We start from the raw sequence: 12,490 nt of genomic DNA on the forward strand, positions 1-12,490 counted from the left end.
CACGGTTAAAAATTTCCAAGCCCCATTTTATCCAATTTTCCTATGGCTGGGATTGGCTGTAAAATGCCATCTTCTCTTTTTCCTAACCCTTTTCCAGGGTGGTAGCCCTGAGCCAACATTTGTGCAGTGACTATATCATTTGGGCTACCCATCATGACCCTCATTTGGGAGAGAAGATCTCTACCCCAAAGGTTAACAGGCAAATCAGGGATAACAAATGGCTTAATGAGACCGGAATTACTTTCTTGATCTCTCCAGGTGAGATATTTGGAACTTTGTCTAGGGTTATTACTTTGCCCGATTCCTCGTAAATTTGTTAAGGTCTCTGAAGTGGGCCAACTGGAGGGCCAATCTTGCTGTTTAATAATTGTTACATCGGCCCCTGTGTCTATCAGTCCTGTAAATAACTTTCCGTCTAGCCACAAGGTGAGAGAGGGTTTTTGATTAGTAATGGGCTGTACCCAGTAGATGTCTGAGGATCCGAATCCTCCCTTTCCCCTTAGGGGCGATTGGACTTTATTAGCTGTTTTTAGCAATGGTAACAGGAGTAACTGCGCTATTCTATCCCCTTGAGGAATGATAATGATGTTGTCAATAGCCTTGGCCATGATTTTGATTTCTCCTATATAATCACTATCCACTATTCCTGGAAAGACCTGTAGGCCTTTCATGGTGACGCTGCTTCTCCCCAGGATTAATCCAAACATGTTTGAGGGTAGGGGCCCATATATACCCGTACTTAGGGCCTGAGGTCCCATTTCAGGGGTTAATACTGTGTGGGAGGTGGAACAGAGGTCCAATCCTGCGCTTCCTGGGGTTGCTCTACTAAGCTGTGAAACGGATTGTTGTTGGTTGGTACAAAACTGACCGCCCCATAAGCTTGTTTCGGGGCCTGGGGCCGGCCCCTCAATCCGTTTCCCTGTTGAGGTGTTAGGGGATTTCCTTGATTGTCAATTTTAGATTTACATTCGTTGGACCAATGTTTTCCTCTTTTACACCTAGGGCAGAGGCCTGGAGCTTTTGCCTCTAAGGTCTTAGCTAGCTCTCCCTTACAATCCCTAGCGAAGTGTCCCAATTTTCCACACTTGAAGCACCCCTTGCTATTCTTATTTTTACTAGCGAGGAAGTCTTTTACGGTTTGTCCACTAAAGGCAGCAGCCATAGCCAAACCCTGTTGATATGAGGGCCCTATGTCTGAACAGAGGCGGATGTAACCTGTTAAGTCTGTTTTCTTTCTATAAGGTCTGATTGCTGCCTGACAAGCCGGGTTAGCGTTTTCGTAAGCTAGCTGTTTTACATAATCCACCCCTGCCTCGGCATTTCCAAATATTCTGCTGGCTGTGGTTAAAAGTCTATGTACAAAGTCTGCAAAAGGCTCATCAGGTCCTTGTTTGACCCCCGTGAGCGAGGCTCCTGGATCCCCCTTAACAGGAAGTTTTCTCCAGGCTTTGGTAGCCGCTGCTTGGATTTGAGAAAACAGTCCAGGATCATACTGCATCTGAGCATCGGTTTCTGTGTAATTACCCGAGCCAGTTAGCATATCAAAATCCCAACCATTTCCGGCTTGTTGGTTTCTCTTGGCCGTATCTCTACAATTTTCATAAAATTCTGACTTCCAAATCAGATGGTCGCCTCCGGAAAGAACTGCTCTAACTAAGGTATTCCAATCTATGGGAGTGAGCCAATTTTCGGCCACAGATTCGACTATGGCCAGGGTGTACGGGGCAGTAGCTCCGTATTGCGAGACAGCGGTTTTTAGTTCTTTTATTACAGTAAATTCAAACCCATTGTGGTGTCTCCAGGCTCGGCCCTGCGCATCTGTAGTTTCAGTTACTGGAAAAACGTCTCGAGGAGAGGAATCCTCCCTATCCCTACTACCAAGCGACCTTCCTTTTGGGACATGCTGTCCGGGTCTCTGAGGGTGAGAGTGTTTCTCTATTCCATTAGGGTATTGAACGCTCTCACTTCCTGTCCTTAATTTCTGCAATCTAGTGATTAAAGACTGATGTAGTTCTTCGAGCTTTATTTGCTCCTCAAGTTGTGTGATTTTTTCTCTAAGCTCCTCTTTTGGGTCTATTACTGCCATAACTGCAGGGGCAGAAGCCTTATTATAGGGAGGAGGATAAGTAAGAGTTTGTGGCCAGTCAGAATTATGATATTTTGCTGCCCCTTCCTCCAAATTATCCCAGTCTACTTCTGAAGGGTTAAGGTTATTTTTACTTTTGTTTTCATTAGTTGTAGGTAAAACTGGGTATTTTTTTGGCCTTTTCCTTATTTGATGTTTCTATATTTGTTATTGAGGGGACCCCAGCCTCTTCCTCGTCGATATGTAGTGATATAAGGTCTATTTCTTTGTTAGGTGTGGATTTTTCGAGGTCAGTTTGGGAGCTGCCTCTTAATATTTCCTCAGTCTGAGTAACCACCGCCATTACCTCAGGATCTTTTTCTTTTTCCTTTTTATCTATTATATCTTTGATCAGATTCCAATAAGAAAAGGCTGTTATTGGAACCTTTTCTGGTCCAAAAGTACTATAGTAATCTTGAAAATAATCTCCCACTCTACGCCACCTCTTTATGTCAATGGTTCCCTCTTGCGGAAACCAAGGGCAGGTATCTTTTACAAAATCAAAAAATTTAAACAAATCATTACTTTTAACCTTTACTCCTCATGTTTTTAAGGCCTCTTTTAATTGCCCTACATAAATTTGATGTTGACTTAATTCTTGTCCCATAATCAGACACTATTACTTACCTCTGGTTCCAACAAGGCAGGTTCCCACGACATCCGGAGGAATTTCTCCCACTTTCACTTTCAGCTGACTTTAGTGCCTTCTTCCTCACTTCTTCCCCCGTGTCCAGGTCCCTGTTCGGGCGCCAGGTGTCCCGACCTGCAGGACAGTTGAACGGACCCTGGAAGGGGAGTGGGAATGGAGGAGACAAGAAAACACAAGAAATGGAGACAAGACAAATAGCCTGATCAAGTCTCGTTTAATAATGGCGGTGCAATGCCTTATATAGGCGACAGGGGAAGAGGTTGGGCCAGGGCGGTGACGGGGGGCCGGGTTTTCTCAAATTACAATTGCGCATGCGCCGTGGGTTTGTAATTTTCCCGGGCGCGGGATCACGCCTGCGCCCTAGGCTGCATATCTTCCTGGGTGTGAAAATGTTTGCGCGCGTGCGGGAAAGGTTGGCGCACGCGGGAAAAGTCTAGGCGCGTGCAGGAAAAGTTTAGGCATGTGCGGGAAAAGCTTTAGGCACGCACGGGAACAATTTATAATAAAGAACCCGGAAATGTGCCATCTTGTCTCCACTTTGCGGAGATCAGGCAACAGAGGTCGGCTAATTCCGGGCCTCATGGCTCCGAACAGTTCCTGTCTCTTTCTGTCCTCTTTCCTCAACTTATAATTGTCAATTTAAATTTATATCATAGTAGAGTTACTCTATTAGTAATACATACTTAGATGTGAAAACTACTTCCTGGAAGATAACAATCAGATGTTGCGAAGTTACTATTATAAGCTTTTCAGCTGTTTTTATTTTCAGTCAATTCTAGATGTTTTGCTAATTACACAAACAGATGTTAGAAATTATGTTTATTCATTTTAATTTTGATATAATTTTAAAGGTACCAGAAATTGCCAAAATATCAAAAGAACTACTCTTCCTCTTTATCCATTTAGCATTTACTTCATTCCCTTTGCCCCTTTCTCCTGAGCTGCAGATATCATACCCTTTACCTGAAATGTAAATTCATCAATATGTATAAGAACAAAAAGATCATTTTATGAAACCAAGTACAATTATCAAACAAAAATATATTATTATATTATGCAAAGTTCACATTAGAATATTGCCAATTGTTTCAATAATATTATTTGTAATGACTTTTCTCATCCAGGATTCAGTCAAGGATCATGCATTGAACTTAATTGTCATGTCTCTTTATAAAGTCTTTGATCTAATGAATTCAGAATATTATAGATAAATGTATAGATATATGGATGGATAGATATACATCAATACATATATACAGATAGATATTACATACAAATATGTATATGTATATAATATGTGTGTGTGCATGCATGTGTATGTATATCTATTTTTCCATCTTTCTGCTGAGATGACTATGCCTTAGTCAGCCTGAGCATCCATAACAAAATACCATAGACTGGTAGCTTAAACCACAGGAATTTATTTCTCACAGTTCTAGAGGTTGGAAAATTCAAGATCAACGTGCCAGCTGATTTGGTTTCTGGTAAGGGCTTTCTTTCTGGCTCGCAGACAGCCATCTTCTCACTGTGGTCTCACCTGGTGAAGACAGAGCACTCTGATGTCTCTTCCTCTTCTTATCAGGCAGCAGCCCTGTCAGATGGGACTCACACCCTATGATCCCATTTAACCTGCATGACCTGCTTAAGGCCCTGTCTCCAAATATAGTCACAGCAGAGGTTAGGGATTCAACATATGAATTTTGGAGGGACCAACTGAATATATATCAGACTACAAATGACACTTCAGGAACAATTAGATCACTTAGAACTCAGATATTGCTTTCTAAATTTTATTTCTCTCTAAAATAAACCAGGGCTCCTTGGAAAGGTGCCTGATTCTAGGGCTGGGGAAGAGAAAGTACAAGATAAGCCTGAAAACTGTAATTGTCTCATAAGTTAAGGAAGTCAAAGAATGATGTAAATGGGTCTAAAGGACATAGGAACCAATATGACGGGCTCCTGCTGGCCAAATGTGAGATGGCTTATGCATCAATATAAATAATGTTAGCAATAGGATATAATCATTCAATGAAATAAGAACTTGTGAATTTATATTGAATAAATAAAGGAAATAAATAGGGAAGAAGAAAAAGCTCTTACTGACAGTAGAATTTCAGCAATAAAGTAAAATCATGAATGGATTTTAAAATAACTTTTGGCAATCATCATATTAACAATTGATAGTATATTAATGTTAACTCTGGTAAGTGAGAGATGATAGAATGAACAGATTGACAAATCCTATCTCCCAAAAGGATTATAAAACTAAACAAAACAGTCAAAACTGACCATTTTAGAACTCTGGAAACTGACCAAAGGCAAAAAATAGTTTGAGAACTATTCATTCATGAAAAATGACTAAACTTAGAGTAAGAACAGTGGAAATCTTTGGCTTTATTGCTGGGGTTGCTCTCTTCTCCCCACATCTCTAAAAATAGAAACAACCAGTGGACTAGGAGGATGTTTAACAGGGAGATCTGGTAAACAGGGAGACTGCAATAGATGAGCCAGATAGGATTCTACACATTCCTGACTGACTGAAGACTACACATATGCAGAAGAAGAGACAAAAGAGACTCTATAGAGAAATTTGAAACAAGGACAGACTTCAAAATTACCTGAACTTAGAATATGTTTCCTAACATACAGAGATCTATTGGCAGAGGATGAAGCTTTACTGGTTCAGTGTGTTTGGGTGTAATATTTAACCAATTATTGGCTGAACACTAAGCTAGACAGATAGAGGGATGACCTATTTGAAATCCAGGTTTGAAAATAAAAACAAGAATAAAAAACTCGGCAGAGACATCAGAGGCTGCATAGTAGGGACAACTTAGAGTCCATAGATGTAGTCCAGGCAAGTTAACAGACAAGTAGATCAAAAGACAAACAGCAACAACAACTGCCAATTACTGCAGTATATTATCTAAAATGTACAGATCTAAACAAACAAAAAAGAGATATGAAAGAAACAGGGAAGTGATCTATACATACCAAGAAAAACAAAAGCAATCAATGAAAACTAGGTCTGAGGAGGCCCAGGTGCTGGACTAAATAGAGAAAGACTTCAAAGCAGCTGTATAAATAAGTTTGAAAAACTAAAGAAAATCATATTTAAAGAATTAAAGAAAAATATAATGACAATGGCTCAACAAATAAGAAATAAAATCTGTAAAAAAAATCAGTAGGAATTCTTGAGTCGGAACATGAAATAAATGAAATGATAAGTTTATAAAAAGGCTAAATAGTAAATTTAAAATTCCAGAAGAGAAAAAAGTGCAGTAAATTTGTAGTTTAATAGAAATGATCAATCTTAAGAACATGGAAAAAATACTGCAGAAAAATTAACAGAGCTTGTATATCAGCACACATGTAAAGGGAGTCATAGAAGAGAGAGAGAAAGAGGTAGAAAAATATTTGAAAAAAAAATAACAGTTGAAAATGTCTCAGATTTGTATATTAATTTGAAAATCCAAATAATCCAGTGAAACTTAAGGAAGAAACACAAAGAAATCCTTATCTAGATACCATCAAACTGTTGAAAGACAGGCGCAAGGAGAAAATCTTGGAAACAGTAAGAGAAAAATGATTCATCATGTGCAAGAAAACAACAATACGATTAATGTTGCATTTAATGGAAGTTCAAAAAATAATGTAATAAGAATGAATAATCTTTATTTTATGTAGGTGAATAATTTCATTCATTTATACATGAGAGCGGGCAAAAGAGTGACAGAAACATTCCAAAATGTTAACAGTGCTTATTTCAGAATGGTAGACTTTTTCATATTTATTATTCTTTCAATATTTCTTAAACATGTATTTATGTTATAATAAAAACTTAAACTTTCCAAACGTAGAAATAGGGATAGCTCTTTATTTTAGTGTAGGAATCTATAATAATTTTAGTGCAGTACAACAATATTAATGAAATATATATTAATTGGCTAGGATTAAATTGAAGTCTTTAAACTCTCTACTACATTTCCTCATAATATATACTGCAAACATATTGCACAGAGAGGCCCCAGTATTTGAAGTACAATCTAAAATTTTGCTATCTCTTGAAGCCTTCAAACAAGCTTTTCTTGGCATTGGAATAACTATCCTTTCTTATCAGATTTGTGAACAAAAGTCTCCTGATTTTTAGGATTTCCAACTCTTTGAGGGCAGAGATCCTAAATGAATAAAGCTTATTTAGGGTCTTAAAGATTTTAAAATGTCTTTTCTAATAACCTAGGCTTCTTTTTTTTGTTTGTTTTACATCTCTTGTAACAGCTCCATGAAGCCTACTGATTTTTTAAAATTATTTTCTATTATGGTAGGTACTTGTTACTAAATATATGTGTTATAATTCCTATAGGAACAACAATATGTTCAAAATCTAAGGAAGCCAAGTTAGAAGCAAGGGCAATTGAGCAAAGCTGTCATTAATAAATCTATCAGGGATAAAAGTAAAGATGACCATTCTGACATTAAATTTTGAAAATGATTCCTACATTCAAATATCTATGGAATTACACTAATTTGAACTACAAGAACAGCCATAAATCAGCCTCAAATAATGTTTTTCATTGTTCAGCAGGAGTAGGACTAGGATATGGTATGGAGTGGTTTTTTAGTTAGTGATTGTCGCAGTTTGGGCTGCCATAAGAGAGTACTATAAACTGGGTGTATATAAACAACAGAATTTTTTTCCCTCACAGTTTGGGAAGTTATAAGCCTGAGATCAGGGTACCAGCATGATTCAGATCTGATGAGGGCTCCCTACCAAGTTGTAGACTGCTGACTTCTCATTGTACATTCACAGAAGGGAAGGACAGTGACAGAGCCTCTGAGGTTCCATTATTAAGGGCACTAATCCCATTCATGAGGGCTTCACCCTTATGACATGATTACCTCCCCAAAGCTCCACTTCCTAATACCATTACATTGGCAGTTAGGATTTCAACATGCAGATTTTTTTTTTTGTTGGGGGGAAAGGAAAACACAAACATTCAGTCCATTTAACACTGATACACATAATTCAACTTTTATTATCACCAGTCTTTATCAATTTAGTTGTTCTCCTACTGTTCAAGAAATGTTATTTGGACCAGTTTTCCATAGGGCAACTTGACTTCATCTTTATTCATTTAAAAGTTGCTGTCTCCTTCAAAGACATTTAGAGGTTGATCTGAAATTATAAAACAAGAGGCAACAAGTTACTATTCTTCTAAATAAGAACGCTAGCCTACATGAGGTTAAAGTTAAGACACGTGTGTGCATGCACACACAAACACACACACACCCCACACATAATTGATCGATTAGGACAGATTTAGTAGGTGCTATGTACTGATATTTCTTTTTTGTGCATATGCAAATATTATGCAATTTTCTTTCTGTTCCCATAATCTAGAATTCTGAGTCCCAGAATGTAATAATTTACTTATCAAGAAAAAGAGTTAAATAGCACCAAAATTAAAAAGGAAGGTACAATTACATATGGTTTTGCTTTTGGAATGCCTCTGGAAATTAATCTTTCAAAAGTTTTTAGGATGGATTCTAAGTCAGAACTGATGATTAATGGGGTGTAGACAGGGCAAAAGTAGTTTTTTTTGTATCATAGAGTTATAGACTTGCTCAGTGTTATGAGCTGAATTGGGTCCCCCCCAAATTCATATGTTCAAGTTTTAACCCCTAGTTCCTCAGGATGTGATTGTATTTGAAGACTGGACCTTTAAAGAGATAATTACGGTAAAATGAGGTCACATGGGTGAGCCCTAATCCAGTATGACTGGTGTCCTTACAAGAAGAAATTAAATCACAGGCGACACAGACCAAGGGATGACCATCTGAGGGCATAACAAGAAGATGGCCATCTGCAAGGGAAGGAAGGAGGCCTCAGAAGAAACCAAACCTCCCACCATCTTGATCATGGACTTCTAGCATCCAGAATTGTGAGAAAACAAATTTCCATTGTTTAAGCTGCCCAGTCTGTGGCATTTTCTTTTGGCAGCCCTAGAAAACTAATACACTAAGCACAATAATAAACTAAGCAGAACTGCTGAGGGAAAATGTTTTCTAATATAGAACCCTAATTTCAAGTACTTTAAAAACAACACATAGTATCCATTGGCAAAGAAAAATTGTGCTAATATAAATTAGTATTTAAAATTGGTTTAGAATAATGTAGACTAAATCATTTGTTCCTTATATCATGCAGATGAAAACACCGTAAGACACACTTTAGGATATATTTTAAGTTTTTCAATGAACTTTTCCAAATAGAGAAATTATCAATAGCATATAAAGAGGAAAAGGCTTCAATCATAAATATAAGTCTTGGTATTAGAAGAGTTACCATTAAATTATGTTGGAGCTAGTTATTATCTAAATGGTTTTGTGTATTTTGCCTCTGGTATTTCTTTTATTGTTATTATGGTAATAATATATTTTGAGAAAAAAAATGGAGAAACTCAAGTCCATTCACTTGGATCTTTGGGTCAAATTTGAAATAGTTCTGTGTTGGTGATGTCTAGTTATTCTGTAATAAAAATCAGGAGATATGACTTATCTTTGCTCCCTGGCATTTATTCCCATAAAAAATTTAGAATTATCTTTGGGCTACACAGATATGCTCTTTTCAGAATTGCTAGCTCATTCATGCTAGGAATTAAAAGGTGTTCTCAACACTATTTAGAAAGCACAGTGCTTTCTAGTCCTTTGACTTCATTGAGTTCAATTTTTCTCTCCATCATATTTGGACCATCCACTGTACTTGAGAGAAAGCACTGTTCTTTTTGTGCTGGATTTTCTAGTTGACTTTGATTTTAGTTATTTGTCCTGGCACCAGTGAGTGTTTTAGAATTGCCTCAATGCAACATTATTATATAATGAATGCTTGTTTCTCTAAACCTTTAGAGAATGATTTCATTACTATTATGTTAATGTTTTCTCATCAGACAAAACCACCTACATTGATTAAATATTAAGCATGTATCATCTGCCAGGCACTGGCGATTAAAGCAATAAGGAGTGATATTAATGCATGGAATCTAGGCTGTACTTAAGAGAATAAATGTGAACATCCTACTCTGTGTAACAAAAATGAACAGAAATCCTAGGAATTGAGGTTATCAATGAGCAGTATATGAAGCTGAGATCTAATCAACCTCTTCCTTAGTGACAGACTATCTGCAGCCCCAGCCAATGCTCAAAACCAATTCTGATAAACTCTGTAAATTTTCTATAGGAACAACTTTCTCACCAACCTCTCTGTTTTCCAGAGGTTAACATAGAATATTTGATATACTGGGGATAAGAACCAGTGACATAATATATGGTAATATAAATACTGGAAAAAATGTGTTTAATTCTGCAACAGTGGGAGATTAAATTACTAGTTTTAGTAAGAATGATACTTCTCAACTTACCTGGTGAGCTCTGGAAGTCTAAAGTCATTTTGTGGCTTCAGAGGCAGGAAGAACCCCCAACAGCGATGTGTCTCTAGCATCTTCACAACCATGGTTGGGGGTGTCATCTGAAAGAGGCAAAATCTGTATTATTGAGTAGTAGAAAACCTTTCCGCAGAGGGAAGAGCTGTTAGGTGCAGTGTTTGATCAGCTGGGAAAGTATAATAGAGCAAGAAGTGACTATTACATAAACTAAGAGCATGCTTAGTTACTGTTTTGAAGTAAAACAATTACCATATTTAAAAGGATAAACCATTAAGTGTTACCAAAACAAATAATACAGGATTTTATCAGATTATTAGATTTGCTCCCAGTATCTTAAAAACCTAGAATTGTGATATTTATATTTTGAGTTTTAAAATGGGACAAGTAAAACTCAATGGTAAGCATCATTGTCTAAAGATAGGAGGGTACTAAAAATTGTATTTCGGGAGTTGTTTCATTTTTGACAGAATTCAGAGAAATAAAGAATTGTTGTCCGTGGATAAATAAATTTAGATAACTAAATGTCAAGAAGGTTGAATATGACTGCATCTTTTAAGAGTAATTATTTGAACTTCTAGTTGCCCATGCAGCCTGTAAGAAGCTTGGGAGTCATTACTACCAATCACATAACAAGAAAAAAGGTGAACAAACTGAAAATCAACAACTCTTCTTAGGTCCATCAAAGAACTGAGGTCATAGGGCAAACCACTACCACCAAAACTGGGAGAGACAGAGAATTGCAACTTATAGAGCAGGACCTCATAGCAGAAATCCCTGTGGAAATCAGTAATGGGGTAGGGAAATCTAAACTGTAATTGACAAATTACTGTAGGCTCAGAGTGGAAAAGTTGCAGTGTTAAAAACTCCAGGGAACCTACATTTTTGTTTTACCTTTAGAAGCCCTACCAAGTTATCACAGTGAAGACTGGAGCAAAATCATCTTGTGCTTTCTATCAGGAGGAGGGGAAAGCAGTCATTTTGAAGTACATATAAAATATTGTGTTCTTCTTAACGAAGAACACTTCAATAGGGTTCCTATAAAATACCGGGGAATACAATGGATAAAATTGCACATCAGAGATCTTATTTAAGAACTCACTAGGGAGCCCCAAAGACAACAGGGGAGACAAAAACAAGGGCACCAGAGGAAATATTAACCTCTGACACCTACAGCTACAGCAAACAACAAATACAGCCTAATCCCTAGCCAGATAAATATAAAACCTTACACCAACTACCCTCTTTACATCAATTCTTTGTGTCCACTATATGTCATGTCTGACTTTCTACAAAATAATTACAAGGCACACTGAAAGACAAAAAACAGAGTCTGAAGAGACAGCAAACATCAAACCAGACTCAGATATGAGAGAGATGTTGAAATGATAACACCAGAACTTTAAAACAACTATGATTAATGTTATGGGATCGAAAGGAAAAAGAGGACAACCTGCAGGAACATATGAGCAATGTAGGCACAGAGTTGGAAATTCAAAGAAAGAATTAAAAGTGCTAGACATTAACAACACTGTAATAGAAATGAAGCATGCCTTTTAAGGGCCCGTCAATGGACTGGACACAGCTGAGGAAAACAAATGAGTGAGCTTGAAGAAACATTAATGGAAACTTCAAAAACTCAAATGCAAAGAGAAAAGAATAAAAAAGACAGAACAGAATATCCAAAAATTATGAAAGAACTACAAAAGATGTAACATACATACAATAGGAATGCCAGAAGGAGAAAAAGGTGAGAAAGAAGCAGAAAAATATACGAAGCAATAATGACAGGATTTCTCACAACTAATGACAGAAACCAAAGCACTTATCCAGGCTGCACAAAGAACACCAAGCAGAATAAATGCCAAAACAAAACAAAATAAAACAAAACAAACAAAAAACCCTGGAATTTAGGCATTCATATTCAAACTGCAAAAAATCAAAGACAAAGAAAAATATTAAAAGAAGCCAGAGGAAAAAAATTGTCTATAGAGGAGCAAGGATAAGAATTAAATTGAACTTCTCTTCAAAAAATATACTAGCAAAAAGAGTGAGTATAATATTTAGGGTGGAAAAAAGAACCAACAACTTAGAATTCTGTGTTCAGGGAAAGTATCCTTCAAAAGTGAACGAGAAATAAAAGGTTTTCTCAGACAAATAAAAATTGAGGTTATTTGTTGCCATTACAGTCACCTTGCAAAAGATTATAAAAGAAATTGTTCAGAAAGAAAGAAAATGATATAGGTCAGAAGCTCTGATCTACCAAAAAAAAAAAAA

The 12,490-nt window shown here is 36.9% G+C and overlaps 1 protein-coding gene across 2 annotated transcripts in view; it reads right to left on the minus strand.

Moving 5' to 3' along the window:
* Positions 1-6,429: 6,429 nt before the first annotated feature.
* The window catches only part of CD163L1 (CD163 molecule like 1), a 94,892-nt gene continuing 88,831 nt past the window's right edge, over positions 6,430-12,490 (minus strand). For both annotated transcript variants that reach the window (XM_017891841.1, XM_017891840.1), the window contains exons 19-20: positions 10,193-10,299; positions 6,430-7,950 (exon numbers count right to left, since the gene is read on the minus strand). In XM_017891841.1, coding sequence (XP_017747330.1) covers positions 10,217-10,299 — 83 coding nt within the window. In that variant the 3' untranslated portion in view covers positions 6,430-7,950; positions 10,193-10,216. The remainder of the gene's footprint in view (positions 7,951-10,192; positions 10,300-12,490) is intronic.

This window comes from Rhinopithecus bieti, unplaced genomic scaffold (genome assembly GCF_001698545.2).
Source record: "Rhinopithecus bieti isolate Rb0 unplaced genomic scaffold, ASM169854v2 scaffold_21022, whole genome shotgun sequence".
NCBI lineage: Eukaryota > Metazoa > Chordata > Mammalia > Primates > Cercopithecidae > Rhinopithecus > Rhinopithecus bieti.